A 22,705-nucleotide genomic window follows, 5' to 3' on the forward strand; every position below is an offset into this window, starting at 1 on the left:
TGTATTTGGGCCCTAGCAAGTGACAAGGGGCAGCCGTCCCTCGTGGTCACTACTCCCTCCTGGTGATGGGCACCTCCCCTGACGCCCAGGCACTGCCTACTCTCCCTGGCATGCATCTTGCCAACTTATGGCAAGAAATCAGGGCAGGTGCCGAAGGTGGAAGAGGATCTGCTCAAACGGGGTGCGATGGCCTTGGCACGTTCCCTCTTGTCATATTTCAGTCTTGCTGCCCTCGACCCCAGAGGAGGGAGAGAGGCCGAGTGTTTGGTGGGGCTGAAGTTACGCGACAACATCCCCTCCGCGGGTGGCGGGTCGGCCGCCACCCCCTTACCTGGTAGGCCCTGATGAGAGACTGCACCGCCAGGTGATCCTCCACCAGCTTGTCCACGTTGGGCTGGGCTCCCACCAGGGGCTGCGCTCTGGCCACTGCCGACAGGGAGCCGGGGCTCAGGGGGAGCGGGCTCTGGTAGGCGGTACCCGGGGGCGCTCCGGCATTGGTGTTTCGGAAAAAAATGTCCCATGACTGAAGACAAAGGAGGAATACCTGGGTTACTCCCCTGCTCGCTTCAGGCCTAGGACTCATTTTTAGCCAAAAGGAGCTAAATGGTTTTGGCAGGCAGGTCAAGTCTTGATTATGCACGAGCAGGCTGGCTGGGCTGACTCCTTCCACCATGGAGGGCCTGCTTCTACCCCCGCAGGGCGGGTCTCTCAGGGCTTGGGCCCCTGTTTCCATTACCCCCTCAGGATGTGCCCACCCTGCCCCATGACGCAGATGCTCTCCCATCAAACCCCAAAGGCCCGTGTGTGCGTGCCCACTGCTTCCGTGGCAGGCAGTCCAGGAGGCCGGTGAACAGAGGCCTTCCTGCCCCATCTGTGCCCTGGCCTGGTGATCTGGGAGACCAGTGCTCTTGGTGCTCCCGAGGGGCACTGAGGGATCTAGACCCTCTTTCCAGACCCCGGAAGCCTGGCAGAGCCTTTGGGGGCTGCCTGCTCATGCTTGCTCCCCAAACACAAAGCAGAATCGAGGTCTTTATAGAAGAGTCAGCGCAGGGCTCGGATCTGTGAGCCTGAAGTGTTCTCTCACGGACCGCTAGGGAAAGAGTCTTATCGAACTTCAGGAGGGCAGCTCGGGAGCTAAGAGCCCAGGGGTACAGAGGCAGAACTTCAAATCTCAGCTCTGACATCTTGGCAAATTGCCTACATTTCTGCGCTCAGTTTTTTTCCTCTGTAAGATGAGGACAAAAAAAATCGATATTCTTCACTGGTCTTCTGCAAAGACGAAAGGCACTCGGCAATCTGGTAGACAACGGGTGTAGTATACTGGTGTAACTGATACTACAATTGGTTTCAATTTCCTTTGCGCTCCTGTGAACTATCTCGTCTTCCTTCCATCTTCGGCTGTTTCACGTTTGAAATACTCAACCTCTAATTTGCATAGATACTGTGAACTACAGGAGTTTAATCACCTCATACAACAATGTGAGGTCTTTAAAAAATATATTTTAGAGGTCAGAGAAACTAAAAATTCCACAGCAAAAAAATATATATTGAAACTCGGAAAGTCTAGAAATGGGAAAACATTGTCTTTCTTCTCTGCCGTTTATTTTCCAGCGTCTAAGCTTCTCCCGTCAATAAACGGATTAGACATCTTGAAAAATCTGGCAAGGAGGAACTCCACTAGATTTGCGTCTGCCACCCCAGAAGGTGCTACCGCGATGCTATTCCAGGGCACCTGGCTGGAGCCTGGGCAGGCACTGAAAGGGTCTGTCCGTGTCTGGACAGAAACCTTGAGATGTGTCCTGAAGGTCTTCTGGCTTTTTCAGGCAGGCTCTTTGATGATGTGCTGACATGCTGACTTTGTCCTGGAGAGACTGCTGCATGCTGCCACTGGTCACAACCCCCCTGGGACGTGCACAGGCCTGGAGCGTCACACAGGGCAGTCTGGACTCACACACACAGTGTTTCTGAGCGAGCTCTGCAGCAGGCTCATATCCTTCTATAATAAGAACAGACTCCTTTCATAGTCAGAGAAATTAATTTAAAAAGCAAAGCATTAGGGTCCTAAAACTGGAATTCCTGGAGTTCCTGTCATAGCGCAGCAGAAATGACTAAGGAACCATGAGGCTGCAGGTTGGATCCCTGGCCTCACTCTGTGTGTCAAGGATCCGACGTTGCTGTGAGCTGTGGTGTAGGTCACGGCTTGGATCTGGCATTGCTATGGCTGTGGTGTAGGCCGGCGCTACAACTCTGATTAGACTTCTAGCCTGGGACCCTCCATATGCCGCAGGTGTGGCCCTAAAAGGACAAAAGACCAAAAAAAAAAGCAAAGCAATTGGGAGAGGACTATGAACACAGTGGATGGACTACAAACCAGAGCTGTACACTTCCGATGTGAATTCTATCTCAATAACCAATTTTCAATGTTTTAGCAAATTTCACCATTCAAGGTCTTACTGTTTATTCCTTGCTGGTTCATTTTTAGGGCATCAACTGAGGGTGGAAGAGAGACTTGGGGCTCTCTTCCGGCACTGGCCGTGACCCCAACTCTAGAGCGCCTCGAACTGTGCAACCTGACAACCCGGGACGTCCTGCATCTGCGGCCTGGAACCCGAGACCATTCCCTCCCGTCTCCTCCATCAAATTGGTTCCCACCGACACTTGCTCGGCCACAGGGAAAAGCACTTCGGCCAGAGAAAGCGCCCGACTTACTCTAGTCAGAGAAGGAGAGGACGATGCCTCAGATCAACAGCCTGGAGAAGGGGGGCTGGCCCTGCCGGCACCCCCGGTTAACCGCAACACCATAAGGAGCGGACACACTGGACACCCCCAAACACTGCCGGCTCTGGGGAGCTTTCAGAGCAGGCCATGCACACCCCACCATTCTGGGAGCAGCTCTGGCCCAGGGTCTCCCTAGCCCCCCTCCCGCCTCGTAACCACAGCCGAGGGCCCAACCTAAAAGGAGCCCCTGATGCGGCCGGGACCGGGGTGGGGTCCGGCACAGCCTCGCCTGGCGAGGACCGACAGCACGTGGCTCCTGCCGGAAAACCCTGCCAGGTTTGCACTCGGCCTCCCCGCCCTTGCCTGTGTCCCCCCCTAAGTCCTGCTCTGGACACGGACCCTGGGGGTCACGACCGGGATGAAGGGCAGGGCATGACCCTGAAACCAAGGAGCTGCTGGAGAGCAGCACGCAGGATCCCAACTTCCTTCGAGCCGTTTTCTACCTCACAGAACCACGAAGACGTGTCCAGAGATGCGGTGGCAGTCGCCTGACACCAAGCCCTCGGATGGAGCGTCCCCTGGCTGCACACTGAGCCCTCACCCTGATGACCTCTCACCCTGACAGGTACCAGCTGCTTAGAGACCCAGAGCCAAAAGGCACAGCAAAAACCCCAAGTTCACCTCTTTTCAGAAAAATCAACTTTGAGTAGCAGGAACTGCAGATGGCGGCGGGGGCAGAAGTTGCCCCGAAGATGCTCTGAGCACCTGGAGGCCAACGGCGCTCCCCCCACCCCCGCCCCGGGGTGGGGAGAGGGTCAGGCAGCGGGACTGACACGGGCGGTCCCCAGGCAGGGGTTCTGATCAGGTGAAGTGAGGAGGGGCAGGGCGACGCCCCCACACACAGCATCTCTCGGGCTGGCCGACCCTGGGCAAAGGGAAGAGACAGTAAGTACAGTCAGAGGGTTTCTGGGGCTGGGATCCGAGGGCGCAGGCCGGCGGCAGACAAAGGCCGCAGCACCTTCCAGGCCAGGCCCTGGGCGGGGGAATCGCAGTCATCGGGCCTCCTCTCTCTGACCTTCTTTTGTGCTTGGGATAAAACTCCAGGTGATTTTCAATTGGCTGAGGACACTGCACAGACGGAAATTCTGCTGGAGCTGGAGGCAGTCAGAAAAAACTGGTTCAGACCGGTATTGCAGAGCGCTGGGAACCACTGGGAAAGAATATGCCAGGAATGCAGCTTCCCCGCTTCCTGGAATGCACCCCCACCACACACGGGGCCCTGTGCTCAGCCAGGCCCTCCCACAAGGGCCCCCGCCAAGCCCGGCAAGCCCCCTCCCGCCAGCTCTGAGCGCTCCCCACACGCGGGTGCCAGGATGCTCCTGATGGCAGACTCTGGCCGAACCCTCGCCCTGCAACTTAAGACAGGTGCACGTCCCTGTTAGCCGGACCTCAAAAATGCCGATTCTCAAAAGAAGGCTGTGAGAGTGAGGGTCATTTCTGGGCTGGCAGGTTTCACCAGCCCAGGACGCTGAGCCGAGCCTTCCCGCCCCTCTGTGCCCACCGCCTCCCCTCGTCCTGCATCCCACCTCCCCCCACCGGGACGGGCTTCCTCGAAGCCCTCCCTGTCCACCCACTCCTGCTGCCTGGGGCGCACGCCCCCTCCAGGCCCTGACTTGCGTCATCTTTAACGTGTGGCTCCGTCACGACCAGGAGGCTTCCCTGACGGATCAGCGCAGCCCTTGTCTGCACACAGGTCGCTGGAGGTTCTGTTTACCGTGTGTCACCCGCCACCAGTTCTGGTCTCTCCCTGGCGGCCGCTTCCTTGCGGCTGGGTCCAAGTGGCTACAGTCCCGCTGCAGGGACAGGAGACCATGGGGCTGAAGGGACTGGCTGCTGGGGACCCCTGCACCTGGAGCCGCCAGGCCTTTGGGTCGTGGGACCGAGCAGTCCCGGCTCCTGGTGACGTGAGAAAGCCGCCCTGTCTGTGTGAGCCACCTGAGCGGAGCTGCCCGTTTGTCTGAGCCAAACTCTCCTACTCTCCCTTGCTGTTGTCTGGACGCCCCAGAACCTCGGGCCTGGCGTGGGCGGGGGCGACTTCTACCTCCAGGAATATTCCAAGTGTCAAAGCAGAAATAAGAAAGAGGCAGCGCTGTGCTCGGCTCGTGGGGGGATTGGGGTTAACAGCTCAGTACCTGACAGGACACGGTGTCGAAAGACTGAGGAGGTTCTGCGTAGGAGTGTGGTTTGTTTGTCACTCGTGGGAAACAAGGCAGTCGGAGCTGGGCTTCTGCGTGCGGGTGTGGCTCCTGGGCCCAGAGCACGGCCTTCTGTGTCAGGCCGGGCCAGGCCCGAGTGCCCCCCAGGCGGCCGCGCACCAGTTCGCCTCCCTCAAGTGCAACTCAAGGCGGATTTGACTATAACCTGCTTGAAGCCGCCACGAACTCACTCACGCTGAGAATCAGGGCACCAATCACGGTCACAGCCGCCAAGCTCTTCATCCGCCTCCGTCACACAACTGAGCCAGTAAAGAAATGAATGGGCTGTCCCCCTGGGTGGCCTTGAATGTACTGAGGGCTGGACACACAGGCATCCTGCCCTCTGTCGCCCGGAGGTGAGCGGGGGCCGTGGCCTGAAGGAGGTGGGACCTCGGCCCCGTGGAGGGCGAGGGAAGGCCTGTCCCCAGCGGGGCCTCAAGGGTCCGGTGAGGCTCTCGCGACACCTGCACAGCCTTCCCAAAGGCACACAGGATGCGCCCAGTGCAAAGGCGAGCGCTTCCCCCGGGCGTTCAACTCTGCGAGTTTCCACTGAGGCTCCAGACGGTGTGCTGAGGTCTGGGGACAGAAAGAGGACTGCCCCGAGCTCCTCACTCTCCGGAGCAGGAGGACAGATGGCAGAGGGCCACGTCAGAGCAGAGACAGGTGCCGAGAAATGAGAGGTGGACGGCGGCACTCGGAGAGGCGGGGCCTTGGACCACAGCTGGGTATGAGGAACCCAAGGAGGTGGCCTGGCAGCGAGCAGTGGCACGGCCAGCCTGGATTTCGGTGCTCCTTCTCAGGAAGCAGTTACTGGGAGCGGGCCCGGGCCTGGCCAGGGGCCGAGTGAGAGGCACGAGGGGTGGCGCCCAAGCAGGCAGGCGACAGCCACGAGTGGAGGTGTGGGCTGCCCCCCACTGCCCACGAGTGGCTTAAGGCCATCAACTTGTTGCCGAAATGGCTTAAACCAAAACATGACCGATTTCGAGTATCAAGAAGAGAAACATTCTGGTTAAAGTGAAACCGGAACTCTTCATTTTAGGTCACCAAAAGCACTTCGCTGTAGAACACGGAGCTGTTTCCAAAAGCCATCACCTCTCTGCTCCCCCAGAAACCTCCAGACTCCTCACAACCGCGAGGGGCTTTCCCACCGCCGCCAGTCCTCTTCTCCCCCATTAGCTGGTCCTCTTCAAAGGCTGCAAACACAGCCCTTTTCCTCTGTAAGGATCTAAGGAAGCTGGTCCCATGCTTTGCACATAGTAGGTACTCAATACACCTGCTGAGCTAAATTCAGACAGGTTCAGACCCCTTCACAGGGCAAACAGCCTGGGAGGTGGGGTGTCAGGAGCAGTACTATATGAGGTGCTATAGCAGGTGGAGTGTCAGGTGCAGTGCTAGGTGGGGTGTCAGGTGGAAAGTCAGATGTGGGGCTGGGGGGTGTCTAGTTGGTGTTAGGTGGGGTGTCAGGTGAGGTATTAGATGCGGTGCTGGGTGGAGTGTCAGGTGGGGTGTCAGGTGGAGTGCTGAGGGAAGTGTCAGGTGCGGGGCTAGGTGGGGTGTCAGGTGTGATACTAGGTGCTATGAGAGGTATGATGCTAGGTGGGGTGTCAGCTCTGAGAACGGGGAGCGTCCAGAGCCCTCCCTCAGAGAAGGTGCTGACTTCAGGGGGTGCGGGACTGCTGACCTCAGGGGGTGTGGGCCTGAGAGTTTCAGTGAAGCAAGCAGACCTCACCCTGTTTGTCGTCAGCAGATCACAGGAGTCTCAGGGCCAGGGTCCTGACTGTCAAGGTCACACAGAGACCGTTCGTGAGGGTTCAGCTGTGGAGGGGTCACAAACATGCTACCAGGTGCCCCTCCTGTCTCAAAGGCCCCAATGTGTTGAACACATAGGCCACATGGCCAAGCCCGCCAGAGTGGCCCTGCTGCTCCGGCTCATGGGGTTTGGGAGCCCCCGTCCTGCCTCCCGAAGGTGGGCAAGGGCCAGGGACATCACGTTAGCTCTCGGTGCCTGATTCCGTGCCTATGAAAGTGGGGGGGCACGGGCTACTTTAGAAGGACACCTCTGTATCTATGGAGCTTTTTGCACCTTAGAAAGTACCTGCGGGTGTACTTGTATCTGTTCAAGGGGTTGCTGAGCAAAGCTTAACCCTGGGGTAACTAATGCTTATCCTAGCTGCTAAATTCTACGGCTCTGGGCTCTGGACTGACCAGAACATTTTCTTCCGTCCAAAGTCCCCTTCAGATGCCACTCCTGCAGCCGCCCGGCTGTCCGTCTCCACCTTAGCTATGGAACAAGCAATATGTACTTTGGCCTGGCACATGACGTCACCTAACAGACACCACCACCCTCTGCCGGCACCCTGCCAAGGACTCAGATGCAAAACCACCCCGGGGACTGGGTGGGGCAGCCTCTGGCCACCTCTTGCATGGACCAAACCCCAGGGTCAAAGGCCACTGCCCCGTTGATACACAAATGACTGCCAGGTCTGGACGTCAGACCAAGCACTGTCACAAACAACTATGTTCTGAGGCTAGTGGTGCTTTCCTTCTCACTGCCACAGAACTTCAGGGCCACACGTGAGAGAGGCATGGCCATCCTGAAACGAGGCTTGGTGGGCTCAGGCTAACGCAGTCAAATAAATGGGCAGGCAGCGGCTCCCCGAGCCAAGGATGGTCACCGGAGACTTGATGGCGCTGTTCTAAGCAGCACATCTTCCCGGCTGCTCTGCACAGGGGTCCTTCCAGCTTAGAAAGCGCGCCGGCACATTGTGCATTATTTCCTAAGCGCTCAGCTTTCTGTGCACACCAGCCCTGCTGTGGCGTGATGCGCCCCACCCGTGGCAACTGCTGGGCTCCAGGGCCTCCCGGAAAACAGAAGGTGTGCTCACCCTACAGCGCGGCCGGGACAATGCTCAGGGGACACGGGGGAGAGGAGGCCCCTGCAGAAGCTTCACAAGAGGTTCCTGCTCTCAGGCTAAGCAGCCTCGAAAGTGGTGCAGTGCTGGGCTCCAGGGCCTCCATCCACAGGCTGCTGGGCAGCACCCTGGCCGGGAGACACCAGGCTCTGGGCCTCCTGACTCATCACCACAGACCTGTTCACATCGGAAGCAATAAAAACTGGGGGTTCTGCTGGGGGGATTCGTCAGCAACAGAAGCCCAAGGAATCTGCAGCCACACTGTTGTTTTTACAGCACAGGCAGGTGTCCTTTAAAAACAGCTGAGAGGACATCTCCAAACGAACTGCCTCCACGACCTTCCCTCTGCACGGATGTGCGGGCCGAGTGTCAACAACACCCACGATGAGCCAAGCAAAGCTGCCTCGGCTCGGCCCTGTGGAACCTGCTGACAGAGGAAGGGACCTCTCTGGGTCCCTGACTAAAGGTGGTGGCCCAATGGGACCACTCTTGAGAGGATGCTGGCAGGCTGTCCACAAAGGCCCCTGCGGTGGCAGTATGGCTCCCCTATTGGAGGTGAGCTCTTGGGAGCTGCTGGCCTGAGACCTGCTTGGACCCCGGCTGTGGAAGGGAGTGGCGGTGTGAGTTCTGGGGGGCACCTGAGGCCCGCAGCCTCTCCTTTCCTTTGGGAGCTACGCTGAGGCCTTGTGAGGGAGTCACTCCGGCCGCCTGGCGGATGGCAGGGCCCCGCAAGCAGCGAGCAGCCATAAGAGGGTCCTTTGTGGAGCTGCAGCCCAGCCGAATCTCAGCTGCACGCGGGCCAGGAACCATGAGGGGAAGGCCACTGGTAGTGTTTCAAGCTGCCACGTTCTGGGGTGGTATGTATACAAATGCTCTCAGAAACCAGGCTTTTACTGCAGGAAAGTATAGCCAGGACCCCTGTCAGCAATCTTCTGGGCATCCCTAAGGAAGCGAGACCCCTGCCCTCTGCCTGGCATCGTGTCAACTCAGCTGCAGCTCCTGAGGGAGGCTGTGAGGGGCCACGGCGGGCACCTGGTCTCCAGGTGCCCAGTGGGGGGCCCTACCTGGAGGATCCCTGCCGAGCTAAGCAAGGCCTGGGGCTCAGAGAGAATTCTGAGTCTGCAAGTTACGACCACTTAGAAAGGAGGCCCTAATCTCACAACCCACCCCGGCCAGCAGAGCTTCAGACCCCGCAGGGGGGCCTGGTACAGGTGGCGTGGGGAGCCAGCGGCCTGGTGGCTCTGGGCAAGGCCCTGCAGTCGCCTCCCCACTGACAAGGTGCTCCTTCTTGTCGCCAAGGGGAAGCCAGGAGGGCAGCTGGGGTAGGAGCTCGCTGTGCCTCTTCCAGGAGCTGCCCGGGCACGGGTGCAGGCACAGCCCATCCTTTCTCACTCGGTGTGCACCCAGCCCTTGAGCTTATTCTAGATCTCTTCCCAGTCTTTGCTTAAAGCACAGTAGAAGAGGGTAACTGTGCTCCCAATGGCACAGCTCCCCTCTTTCCAGATCGGCTCCTCCTGCCGTTGAGGGCTTAGCTGGCTCTTTGTCAGGGCCTGGCGCTCTTACTGCCAACCGCTTAGGGGTGTGCTCCCCCGCAGAATTTCACAAAATAGGTAAATACCCCTTGGTTTGATCTCAGGGCCTCTCCATTTACGTGGAAGCACAAACTTTTGGTTTCCACTTACTGTCTTTGCTCCCCGCGCCGAGGTCCCCATGGCCCTCCTGGGCCTGAGCGGCTCTCTGCCTGCACAGGTGCCCTTCCTGAGCACAGTGTCAGGCCACTTCCTCACCCCTCAAAGCCCTGGACACGAGGCACCTCCCTTCAGAAGCCGGCCAGGCTCCCTCCCTATGCTGACTGCTCGGCCGCCAAGGGCCTGTGTGCGGAGGGCTCTGCACGGGCCACCCCTCGGTCCTCCAGCAAAGCTGCCACGAGCTGCCAACTGCTACACACGAAAACGGAAGGCCCCGCTTGATGAGCCGTAGCCTTCTCACAGGTGTTAATTTTATCTCCCCAACTGACTGTACACACACAAATCCTTGACGAGTAAAACACAATACTGAAATTTAGGAACGGGATTCTGAGCTGCCTTTGTGGCTCTAACACAGAAAGGCACTGCAGGTGGAACTCCTCCTGAGGTAGGAAGCCGAGGGTGGAAGCGGACCTTCAAAAGGCTGTTGAAGAGCCTTGACCACTCCAATCCCAGTTGTGTGCTCTTTTCACAACCAGTTCTGTCTTTTCGGGCCAGGACCGAAGGCGGGTGAGCTGCGGCTGAGTGTTTAAAGTACAGCCAAGGCAGTTCAAAGCTGCAGAATGAAAAAGAACGGTGTCGCCCCATGCTGGGGACGACGTGTCTGTTTCTCCTCCGCTTGGCTGGTCAGTTACAGAAAATCGCCGCATTGTGTCTAATAAGCATGGAAGGAAGCCGCAGAACTGCCCAGGCCAGAAGGGCAGCATGGCCAAGCTCAGAGAGGTGGGGCCGAGAGTCTGGATCCTGCACCTCGAGTGTGGCACAGCGTGACCGCGCTGGACCAGAGAACTGTCATGACACGGAGGAGCTGGCCTGCAGAAGGCAGGAGATGAAACGGACACCGTCAGCAAGACGAGGAAGACAGGCTTTAACAGTGGGCACAGGTCACTGGGAAGGCCTGGGCACCAAGAACGGCCGGGGGGGGGCCGATGAGCAGGGGCAGAGAGGGCACCCCGGGGGTGGAGAGGGTACAGGCCCGTTCCACCAGCTCCAGCACAGGGACCAAGCCTGGGTCCTCCCCAGCAGGGGTGACCCCACGCTACACCTGTGGGTGGGCACCTGCCTCTACTGAACAAGTGGGGTCCAGTGAGGGCTCAGTAATTCTCTCTTTTGTTAAAGGCCGCGCCCACAGCTTATGGAAGTTCCCAGGCTAGGGGCTGAATGGAATCAGAGCTGTAGCCGCTGGCCTACACCACAGCCACAGCGATGCTGGATCCGAGCTGCGCCTGTGACCTACACCACAGCTCACGGCAATGCTGGATCCTTAACCCACTGGAAGAGACCAGGGATCAAACCTGCATCCTCACAGACACCATGTCGGGTTCTCAACCCGCTGAGTCACGATGGGAGCTCCCAGGCTCAGCAATTCTCAATTACCCATCTGTCTGAAACACTAACAGGGCAATCTGGCTTTGACTCTCCGTATTTTCAGGACATAAATAAAAAGAAGATGCCACCATCGGACTTTTCCCCAACATGGCCAGGACCCTAGGGAGGGAGGGCTTCGCAGGCTGACAGAACAGGTCTTGGCTGAAGGTTCCTAAAGGGGTCACGTGGGGAGCTGCACTTGACAAGGTGTTAAGACTGGAGCGCAGAGGCCAGCCTGGAGAAAACGGCAAGGAAGAGACAGTCTGTCCAGGAGAGAACCACACCGAGGGACAAGGGGGAGCGGGACAGGGAGACGGAGGGCACAGGCAAACTCTGGGCCGGCCAGGTATCTGAGCACACGGGCACCAGGAGCACGCAGGGGTCTGCACCCCGGAACTGCTTGATTACTGCAAACACAACCGTCGGTTAAACATTTAAAAATAAAGGGTTTCTATAAAAACAGGAATACAACAGGAGTTCCCGTTGTGGTGCAGCCTACATAAATCCAACTAGGAACCATGAGGTTGCAGGTTTGATCCCTGGCCTCGTTCAGTGGGTTAAGGATCTGGCGGTGCCGTGAGCTGTGGTGTAGGTCAAAGTCGAGGCTTGGATCCTGTGTTGCTCTGGCTGTAGCTCTGATTCGACCCCTAGCCTGGGAACCTCCATATGCTTCGGGTGCATCCCTAAAAAGCAAATATATGAAAAAAAATATATAGGAACAGAACCACCAGCTGTAAAGTCAAATGTGAAAAGGCAACTTTAAGGTAATCGCAAATAGCTGAATGGAGACTGAGAATTAGGTGATACTATTAGAGAATTATCTTGTTAATTTTGTTAGGTGTGGTTAAGAAACCACTCCCTGGTTAGAGCAGAAATGACAATGGTTTGGGATTTGCCTTAAAGAACCCCAGGGGTCCCCACCCAAACCAACCAATAATCAGAGACGTGGGGAAGGAAGAGATGCTTAAACACTGGCAAACCACAGAGAGCTGCTGAAGCTGGGTGACGGGTCTCCTCTACACGCCTCTCTCTACTCGATGTTTGAAAATGTCCTAAAACGTTTAAAAAACAACTGGAGACCAGAGTGCAGGAGGCGAAGACAGAGAGATGCTACGTTCATGTTTCTGCTGGATATGCAAAAGCTCAGTCCTAGTGCTCCCCCTAAGCTCTCTGCAAACAGAGGGTAGAGACTGGTGACAGAACCAGCTCTCAGGATGAGGAGCTGGACGGCCCTATCTGGTGTGGAAATGGGACATCAGAAATATGATCAATCTAAATCTGAAAATCTGATTTTCTTTTTCTCTCCCTAAACTATTTTTTCTAATACAGAGTGCAAGTGAAGAATTCTTTTTTTTTTTTTTTTGCTTTTTAGGGCCACACCTGCAAATATGGAAGTTCCCAGGCTAGGGGTTGAATTGGAGCTACAGCTGCCAGCCTATACCACAGCCATAGCAACACAGGATCCAAGCCACGTCTGTGACCTACACTTCTACAATGCTGAATCCTTAACCCACTGATCGAGGTCAGGGATCAAACCTGAAACCTCATGGATCCTAGTTGGGGTTGTTAACCATGTAGGGAACTGCCGAAGAATCCTTTTTTTTTTTAGGACAGCACCTGCAGCATATGGAGGCTCCCAGGCTAGGGGTCCAACGGGAGCTACAGCTGCCTGTCTATGCCACAGCCATGTAAGATCTGAGCCCCGTCTGTGACCTACACCACAGCTCATGGCAACGCCGGATCCTTAACCCACTGAGCGAGGCCAGGGATCGAACCCTCAACCTCATGGTTCCTAGCCAGATTCATTTCCGCTGCGCCACAATGGGAACTCTTTTTTTTTTTTTTTTGTCTTTTCTAGGGCCACTCCTGCGGCATATGGAGGTTCCCAGGCCAGGGGTCCAATTGGAGCTGCAGCCACTGACTTACGTCAGAGCCCACAGCAATGCGGGATCCGAGCCGTGTCTGCGACCTACACCACAGCTCATGGCAACGCCGGATCCTTAACCCACTGAGCGAGGCCAGGGATCGAACCCGCAACCTCATGGTTCCTAGTCGGATTCATTTCTGTTGTGCCACGACAGGAACTCCTCCTTTTTTTTTTTTTGGTCTGCCCAAAGAATTCTTAATAAAGCCAACTCTTCCCAAGGCCTTCTGCACGGCACAAACGCCTCTGAAAATGTGATGGAAGCTCTGGGCCACGTCCCTTGAAAAATGAGTGCACATCAGGTATGAGGCCTAATTCAGCCTGGACAGGCAATCGAGTCCACTTTTCTGGGATGGCGGAGCAGGGGTGCTGCCTTTGTCCATGTCCACTGACCTACACCATCCTGTCCCTCTCCCTCTAGAGGATGCTGTGGCCCCTGGAGACCCCAGGCAACAGAAACCAGCACATATAATCAGGCCGAAAGATGCTCACCTGCATGTATTCTTATTAATGAAAAGTCATTTTTCGCGATCCTTTACCCATTTTCCCAACAGAACTTCTCGAAGAGGCGCTTGCGCCAACTCAGTCCTCATTCTGGACTGTTCCCCTGCAGGCTGGGCCTGTGCCTGTCAGGTGGCCTCTCACTGTGCTGTCCTCACCCAGGGCGGATGGATGGGGGACCATCCCACCTGGCCTGAGCACCCCCAAGTGCCCCCCAGTCGTCACGTGTCACCTGCCTTGATAGCATGGGGCGAAAACACTTCTCAAGAATAAGTGGAGCACAGAGCGTTGTTGGCACAGTGAAAATACTCTGTGGGATATGACAACGGGGAAAGTGTCATTGTGTATTTGTCCAAAACCGCAGACTGCACACCACCAAGAGCGAACCCTGCTGTGGGCCGTGGTGGTGATGCCGTGTCCATGTAGGTTCATCAGCTGTACCAGACTCTGGAGGGGAGGATGCACGTGGGTTGGGGGGGCATATGGCAAATCTCTGTACCTTTCCCTCGATTTTGCTGTAAGCCTACAGCAACTCTAAAGAAGTCTTAAAAAAATTTTTTTAGGGGGGCCATGCCTGCAGCCTGTGGAAGTTCCTGGGTCAAGGATCAAACCTGTGCCACAGCAGTGATAACACCGGATCCTTAACCTGCCATGCCACAAGGGAACACCTTAAAATTTTTTTAAAGCAATAATACTAATGATAAATACTAATAATTGGAATAGTAATAAACCTAAGGAATGGAAAAATAAAACTTTTCAAGGACAACCAGCAGCATTTATGCACCACTGGTCTAGCATCAGGCCCCCATTACAAAACCCCTTCAGAAAGCTTCTAGCAGGAGCCACTGTGACAGCGTCAGTCCCACTTTTCAGAGCCCTGCACCACAGCGCCTCCCGCGCTTCGGCACCGCAACCCATTCCCCTCATCCCAGGCATTCACGCACAGACGCTCCCAGGTCCTGACACCTCGCAACAGCTCGTCCAGGCGCTATTCTCTCTAAAACCAAACAGAACCTCAGAAGACTTGGTTGGTTCCACAAACAGATTATGTTTGAGGAAATGAAAGCAGGGGACAGCCGGGATGTGCGATGAATCTGGTTCCGAAACCTCTGGGCTAGGTTTCTTCTAGAGAGAAACTTGCAGCAACTGCTCTCAGGAACCTCTAAAACCTGGCATCTCAGGGAGGGCATTTGGACAGGACATTTCTTTCTTTCCTTTTTTTTTTTTGTCTTTTTGTCTTTTCTAGGGCCGCACCCATGGCACATGGAGGTTCCCAGGCTAGGGGAATTGGAGCTGTAGCTGCCAGCCTACACCACAGCCACAGCAACACCAGATCCGAGCCGTGTCTGCGACCTACACCACAGCTCATGGCAATGCCACATCCTTAACCCACTGAGCAAGGCCAGGGATCAAACCCGGACCCTCATGGTTCCTAGTCGGATCCGTTTACCACTGAACCACGACGGGAACTCCTGGACGGGGCATTTCCTTCTGAGCAGTCCACTTGTCTACAGATGAGGGCAACACACCCTAAATCTCCTTGCACAGGGAACCAGGTCTCACGCTGCACAGGGAGCAATGGTGCTTCCAGGCTGCCATGGAAACAGGGAAGGGAAAGACCTAGCTAGATGCCTTCCTTTGCTGGGCAACGAGGCTCAGACCGAGAGATGGCATCCCTGCTGAAACAGGGCTGGTGGCCCCAGCAGTCACACAAACATATCTGATCTTAAATGGCACAGACACTCCGGGGTAGAAGGGTAAAGCTTATGCTCAGGGGCCCAACGAAAGCAGGCTGCCTTTTGAGGACAAGTCCCTAAGATTCACGAGTAAGGAAAAGGCCAGATCAACAATGATGACAGCCCCTGCCAGGTGTCTCCTCCAGGCGGGCCCTGAGCACCTCACGCATGCTCTTCCTCGCCAGATCTCCCCACAGCCTGCAGGTGCTCACAAGGAGCCGGAGCAGCTGGGGACCCACCCTCCAGCCTCTGCACTGGGCCAGCTGCCTGACCTGAAAACCAAGAAGTGGTTATCCAAACCCAGAAGCATCACTGGCCCAAATGCCATGAAGAAATGCTGCCACTCGGCAGCCCCATGTCAGGTAAGCGTGTGACACGAGAGCCCCTACGAAGGACAAGCCACGTGGAGAGATGAGCAGGAAGCCCTCCCAGAATCGCCTTGTGGACACTGGAGAAAAACACGAACACGCTGGTCTCCAAGGTCAGGTGTGGAGAAGTCCTGCGAGGCGGTTGCAAGGTGCTCTTAGGACAGTGAGCCGGCCGAGCTTCCCGCGGGGCCCTCCTTCAGAGCGCGTCCCTTCCTCGGCATCTCCATCCGGCAGAGGCCTGGGCGAGGTCCCGGGAGGGGTGCAGGCGCTTCTCCGCATCCTCGCGGGTTTAACACGTAGTCTACTCCAGGGAGCGAGGCTCTGCACGTGCCGCAGGTGGACAGAGGGGGAAACGGCCCTCCAGCGAAGGTGGATCCTGCCGGGTCTGGGCTGCTGGTCAAGCGGGGCGGATGCCGAGAACTGGGGGCAGTGCCTGCCTGCCTTCCTTCTCCAGGGTCCTCCTTGCGCACGCACTTACCTGGACGGCCAGCCTCCACCGGCTGAGCCTCCCAACACACGAAGACCCCTGCTCCTGCGAGCTTACCTTGTGTACACTTTTGGGGTTTTCCAACCAAGCGTAGTACATCTCCTCCACATAGTTGGAGCTAGTCCCGCTGAGAAAGGGCTCGGCAGCCACAGGGGCGCTATAGCACCGGACCTGCCCCAACGTCCTGGCTGCTGCTGGTCTGTTTGGGGACAATGTCTTCGCAGTCTGTGAAGCCGTCAAAGGCCTCAACTTAGCAGCACAAGTCCTTAAGTGAAACATTCTTGCCCTGCCGCCTCTCACGCCTGCCTGTGCATTAAAAAAAAAAAAGCAAGTTAGAAAGAGCATCTCAGCAGACAAGGCTATTGGGACAAAACCTCGAGGACTCTGGCTGGAGGAGCGTCTGCAGTGCACGTGTGGCAGCGTGTCCTGCTCCAGCCTGGGTCCGAGTTCGGAGAGCACAGTGTGATGCAGGCAAACCAGCCAGGCGCTTCCGTCCTGGGCTGTGCTCCCCACGGGGAGGCGAGAACCCAGCCGCAGAGGTTACAATCCTGACCACCGGGCTGCAATCCAGTGTGAGGACACGACACAACCACATATCATGATAAACATGTGACACCTTTCATATTTACACGGGGTATAAAACAATTCTAGGAAAGGCAACGAGGATTAATTACGGATTAGATTAGCATTAGCTGCAAAATGACAAAAGATATGTTCTTTTCTTTTTCTTTTCTTTTTTTTTTTTGCAATTTTCAGGGCCACACCCGCAGCATATGGAGGTTCCCAGGCAAGGGGTTGAATCGGAGCTGTAGCCGCTGGCCTACGCCAGAGCCACAGCAACACCAGATCTGAGCCACATCTGCGACCTACACCACAGCTCACGGCAATGCCAGATCCTGAACCCACTGAGTGAGGCCAGGGATCGAACCCGCAACCTCATGGTTCCTAGTCGGATTCGTTTCTGCTGCGCCACGACGGGAGCACCAAGAAAAGATATTTTCTAATCTATCTGGAGACTACTGAGCACCTGCCAGATTCAGCAGTAATCTGGAGAACAGAGACAATGGAAGAATATCTTGTCACTCGCAAATAATTTATTTTTGAGAGCAACTAAAAAAATTTTTTTTAATTACAGGGAAAGAATTTAGTGCCTAAGAGGCACAGAAAATGCCAACAAAACTTCATGGGAGAACCTGCTCCTTCTAGGTGTTTCTCTCCAGCAGCCAGGAAAGCTCTGGCAAGGGCCTAGAGGACAGGGAGGGGAAAGAGCAGGGATCCTAAATTTAAGACTCGGCAGGTGGAGAAGCGGGAGGGGCAAGAAGGTCTTGTCTGACAAGAGGAGTGGCCAGGCTGGACAGGGCCAGGGCCGGGTCCAAGGTCCCGAGGCCACGCTTCATGCAACTGGGGAGCCAGGGGAGGTGTGACCAGGGAGCGAGAGAAAAGCAAAGTACCTACAACAACTCGGACAGAAACGTCTACCCAGCCCAGCCAGCCGGGTCAGCACCCTCACGTGGCAGGCTTCTCCACAGATTCCCTAGAAGGCAGGTACCAGCTCTCCTGTTTCTGCGTTTAAGTTTGCCCCACAGCTAAAAGTGACCTTGAGCTGGGTTCTGACGTTACTAAATCTAATTATGTCACGCTATCAACACTAGCCGTTTCACAAAAGCAGCTGATGCATCTGGCAGACCATGAAAGAATTTAGACTGTTCCCGGAGGGTCCTGAGCTACTTTCAATCACCGGGAAGACTCCAGCACGCCTCTGGGTGCGGGCCAGCCAGGAGGAGCCACGGACGCTGCGCTGCTCCTCTCTTGTAAGAATCCTGGCTGCCCAGCAGCACCTGCCAGTCATAGCCAAAGGAGCCGTGGGTGGGGAGGGGCCCCAGGGCAGAGGTTAGATTCACCACCGCCCTCTGCCCCGTACAGGGCCTGCTGGCCTAAAGCGTGGTTGCCTCAAATCTGCCTCAGAGCAAGCGCCCCGGCTGTATCGCTGGAATTACACTCCACCTCCAAGCCTGCCTGAAGGAAATCCAAGCTCTGAGCACAGGCTGAGAATCACCCAGAAATAAATGTTACATAAATGCTCCTCTATACTGTTTATATGAACCCTTCCTTCCTCTTGACCCAAATCTGCTCGGAATATGCGTAGAGGACACCGACAGAGAGGGTGCCTGGTCTGCTGTGCTGCTCAGAAAAGACAGGTCAGCAAAAGGGAAAAGCAGAACAGATACCTAAAAAACTAAACAACAAACAGAACCTGCTCCTTAAAAATGAAAAAGGGGAGAATTCCCTTTGTGGCTCAGCTGTTAAACGAACCCGACTAGGATCCATGAGGAAGTGGGTCCAATCCCTGGCCTCGCTCAGTGGGTTAAGGATCTGGTGTTGCCATGAGCTGGGGTGCAGGCCAGCAGCTGTAGCTCCAATTGGACCCTTAGCCAGCGAACTTCCATATGCCGCAGATGCAGCCCTAAAAAAAGCAAAAAAATTAAAAATTAAAAAAAAAAAAGATCAAAAAGCATATACTTTGCTATAGGGTGCAAATTTAATCCCTAAATTTTTTTAAACTTAAGAAGTCAAAAGTTTTAAGTAACTTCAGTAGTTCTTGCTACTTCCAATTACACTTTCTGCTAATAAATTCAAGGCAGACAAAGAGGCATAATAGACACTGACGGCAAAAATATGACGACTGCTGTGTAGTAATTTCAACGTTAATTGATTTAAATTCAGGTCCAAAAGAAAACACTCATTTTTTCCCTCCGAAGTCATTATTATTTAGGCAGCTTGAAACACTGGAATGCCTCTGAATTGGGGTTTCCTCCAAGAACACAGCAGTATCATCACCTCCATTAACTGTCATTATTCAGCTGCTGCAATACCCAATTAACAGGCACCACACTGACAACCACAAAACAGCTCATTTCATCTGTTCTTCCCAAAAGAGCCCTTCCAATATGACATTGTAAATAAACCATGTTATCTAGCTGTCTGCAGTCAATGAATTGACAAATAGCTCTGTGCTGCTCAGCACAGTTACTGGTAATTTTCAAACTTCCCTTAAAATGACTCATCATCAGAAGACGTGCTCTTCAGCCGATAGTTCAACATCCTCCTGTCTCCACCCAGTGATGACCAAGCACAGCTGTTCTTTGTCCTCCATCTGACGGACCCACAGAACAGACATTACAGTCCAGATTTTGGTAAGTTCAGACTTCATCCTTCCAATCGCAGGGTCAATTTTAAGAATAGTGCATTATTTTCCCTAGAGACAATAAATTGTTCAAACACTTTCATGACAGCTTTGGGTTGTCCAAGAAGTCCAAGTGCTCTAATTTAGTTTAGAACAATATTTATATTTGAAAAGAGTGCCAAAAATATTCAATAAATAATAGTCTTTTCATCAGATGGTGCTGGGGCAACTGGAGTTTCACATGGGAAAAAAATCACCCAATATCTCACACCATAGACAAAGTTAACTCAAAATGGATCAAATAGCTAAAACTGGAAGACTCTTAGAAGTTTTATAACTACCAAGTTAAAATGTAGTAAATCTTAGCGGTCTCGAGCCAACCAACAGATTCTTAGGGTACCAAACATAAAACAAAAACCAAAATAGACAAATTACTTCACTGAAACAAAAACTTTTGTTCTCTAAAGGACACCACAGGAGTTCCCGTCGTGGCGCAGTGGTTAACGAATCCAACTAGGAACCATGAGGTTGTGGGTTCGGTCCCTGCCCTTGCTCAGTGGGTTAACGATCCGGCGTGGCCGTGAGCTGTGGTGTAGGTTGCAGACGCGGCTCGGATCCCGCGTTGCTGTGGCTCTGGCGTAGGCCGGTGGCTGCAGCTCCGATTGGACCCCTAGCCTGGGAACCTCCATATGCCACGGAGCGGCCCAAGAAACAGCTAGAAAGACAAAAAAAATAAAAATAAAAATAAATAAAGGACACCACAAAGAAAAAGAAGAGAAAGAATAAAAGGAATATTTGCAAATCATATAACTGATAGGGTACTTGCGTACGGAATATATAAAGAACCCCCAGAACTCACAAAAAAGAAAAATAATCCAATCAAAAATTGCCAAAGGAAGAGTTCCCATTGTGGCGCAGCAGTTAATGAACCCAACTAGTACCCACAAGGATGCGGGTTCGATCCCTGGCCTTACTCAGTGGGTTAAGGATCCAGCTTTGCTGTATGCTGTGGCGTAGGGTGGCAGCTACAGCTCCCATTCAGCTCCTAGCCTGGGAACCACCATATGCCATAGGTGCGGCCCTAAAAAAAAAAAAAAAAATTGCCAAGGGATACAAGTAGACATTTTTCCAAAGAATATACACAAATGACCAATAAACACAGTAAAAGATACTCAACATCAGAGTTCCTGTTGTGGCACAGGGGAAACAAATCTGACTAGGAACCATGAGGCTGCGGGTTTGATCCCGGGCCTCGCTAAGTGGGTTAAGGATCTGGCGTTGCCATGAGCTGTGGTTTAGGTGACAGATGTGGCTCAGATCTGGTGTTGCTGTGGCTCTGGCGTAGGCCAGCAGTAACAGCTCCGATTAGACCCCTAGCCTGGGAATCTCCATATGCTGCAGGTGCAGCCCTAAAAAGACAAAAAAAAAAAAAAAGATACTCAACATCATAGTCATTAGAGAAGTGCAAGTCAAAATCACAATTAAGATACCACTTCACACCTGCTAGAATAGATACAATCAACATAAGCAAGTGTTGGAGAGAATGTGAAGAATCAGAACTCTCATACAATTCTAGTGGGACAAAAATTCAATTAACTATTAAGAAGACAAAAAAGGGAATTTTATTTGAGCCAAACTGCAGACTAAAACCCAGGAAGCAGAGTCTCAGAAAGCTCTGAGAACTGTCCTGTCTGTTAGAAGTGACAGGCATAGTCATATGAGACAAAGGATCATACATCAAAATGACATAATGATACTTTACATAAAGCTCACCAAGGATACCAAGTCCTGGTAAACAGGTACAAAGTGAACAGCAAGTCACCATGACCCTGTACAGGACTATTCTTTTAAGAAGTTACATTGCTACTGTCAGAAGAAAGAAAAAAAAAAGATCTTTATGGTTGAGTAGGCACTCCCATCTTTGAAAAGCTCTGGTTAATGTGTAATGTAGATGCACACTGCACATTCGAGAGGGAGAAGGCTCAAATAAACACACAGAGAATTTTACACTTATTTTTTTCTTGTCCTGCCTTGAAATATAAATTTCATTTCATCATTTCCCCCTTTTGATCATTAATCTTTCAATAGACAGCATTAGTTGATCAAATATTTGGCGCCCTGATGCCAGGGTGGTTGCTTATCTGCTCTGGATCCATCATGTCCCTCAATGCCAGCTCTTAACAGCCCAGTTCTTTCTTTTCTCTTAGGGGATTCATCTAGTAGAATGCTTAGCAAGGACTGATAGTCAGTTCTAGGTTGCTCAATAGGACTAATGCCAAGTGTATTCTATATGTGCATTGTGCATGCCCATACAGAACTACAGCTATGATCAACAGTTTCCAGTAATTGAGACATCATTATTTTAGTGGGAGTTTGAACATACATTGAGAGGTACAAGAGACTGTTATTCTATAAATGATACAGAACACAATAACAACGTCAGAAGCAGAGATTTAAGCCATGAATCCCCAGAACTAAACCATTTACCCAAGATTTCATTAGACCAGAAAGGGGATCCTTCAATGAAGAAATTTGATTTTGCATGTGAGTCATTATATGGATATCTTAGAGGACACATCTAATATGAAAGCACAACATTGTTTGGACTGCAGCATAAATTTCTCCGTGTTGGAGTTCCTGTCGTGGCGCAGTGGTTAACGAATCCGACTAGGAACCATGAGGTTGCGGGTTCGGTCCCTGCCCTTGCTCAGTGGGTTAACGATCCGGCGTTGCCGTGAGCTGTGGTGTAGGTTGCAGACGCGGCTCGGATCCCGCGTTGCTGTGGCTCTGGCGTAGGCCGGTGGCTACAGCTCCGATTGGACCCCTAGCCTGGGAACCTCCATATGCCGCGGGAGCAGCCCAAGAAATAACAAAAAGACAAAAAAAAAAAAAAAAATTCTCCCTGTGAAGCAGTTTTAAAATCAAGAGCCTTTTGGTTTTGTCACTTTCTCATTGTAGAAACTTCAGAATTGGGTAGATTACCTGAATGTAATAAACACACATGGAGGTATATGCTGATGGGGAAACATTTTATAGGTTATAGGAACCTCTGAAGTCAGCAACAACAAATCTAAGGGGCTTACATTGCCCTTGTATTGACCAAGGAATATGACGACCAATCCAACAGTTAAACTGCCCCCAGTAGTTATACTTTGTGCTAGTGTTACTAAAAAGTTTTTTTTTTTTCCCCATCCTAAGCATTGGAGAAGAAACTTTGCTAGAAATATGGAGTTCCCATTGTGGCTCAGCAGTAATGAATCCGACTAGTATCTGTGAGGATGTGGGTTCAATCCCTGGCCTTGCTCAGTGGGTTAAGGGTCTGGTGTTGCTGTGAGCTGTGGTGTAGGTGACAGATGCAGTTCAGATTCTGCACTGCTGTGGCTGTGGTTTCGGTTGGCAGCTATAGCTACAACTCGACTCCTAGCCTGGGAACTTCCATATGCTACAGGTGCAGCCTTTAAAAAAGCAAAAAAAAAAAAAAAAAGCTAGAAATAAAACAATACATTT

General features: G+C 53.3%; 1 protein-coding gene across 4 annotated transcripts in view; it reads right to left on the bottom strand.

Annotated features, from left to right (window-relative positions):
* The window catches only part of OGDH (oxoglutarate dehydrogenase), a 77,966-nt gene that overhangs the window by 41,053 nt on the left and 14,208 nt on the right, over nucleotides 1–22,705 (bottom strand). For all 4 annotated transcript variants that reach the window (XM_047763510.1, XM_047763508.1, XM_047763512.1 and 1 more), the window contains exons 2-3: nucleotides 16,072–16,320; nucleotides 332–523 (exon numbers count right to left, since the gene is read on the bottom strand). In XM_047763510.1, the coding sequence (XP_047619466.1) occupies nucleotides 332–523; nucleotides 16,072–16,293 (414 nt within the window). In that variant the 5' untranslated portion in view covers nucleotides 16,294–16,320. The remainder of the gene's footprint in view (nucleotides 1–331; nucleotides 524–16,071; nucleotides 16,321–22,705) is intronic.

This window comes from Phacochoerus africanus, chromosome 16, assembly GCF_016906955.1.
Source record: "Phacochoerus africanus isolate WHEZ1 chromosome 16, ROS_Pafr_v1, whole genome shotgun sequence".
Lineage (NCBI taxonomy): Eukaryota > Metazoa > Chordata > Mammalia > Artiodactyla > Suidae > Phacochoerus > Phacochoerus africanus.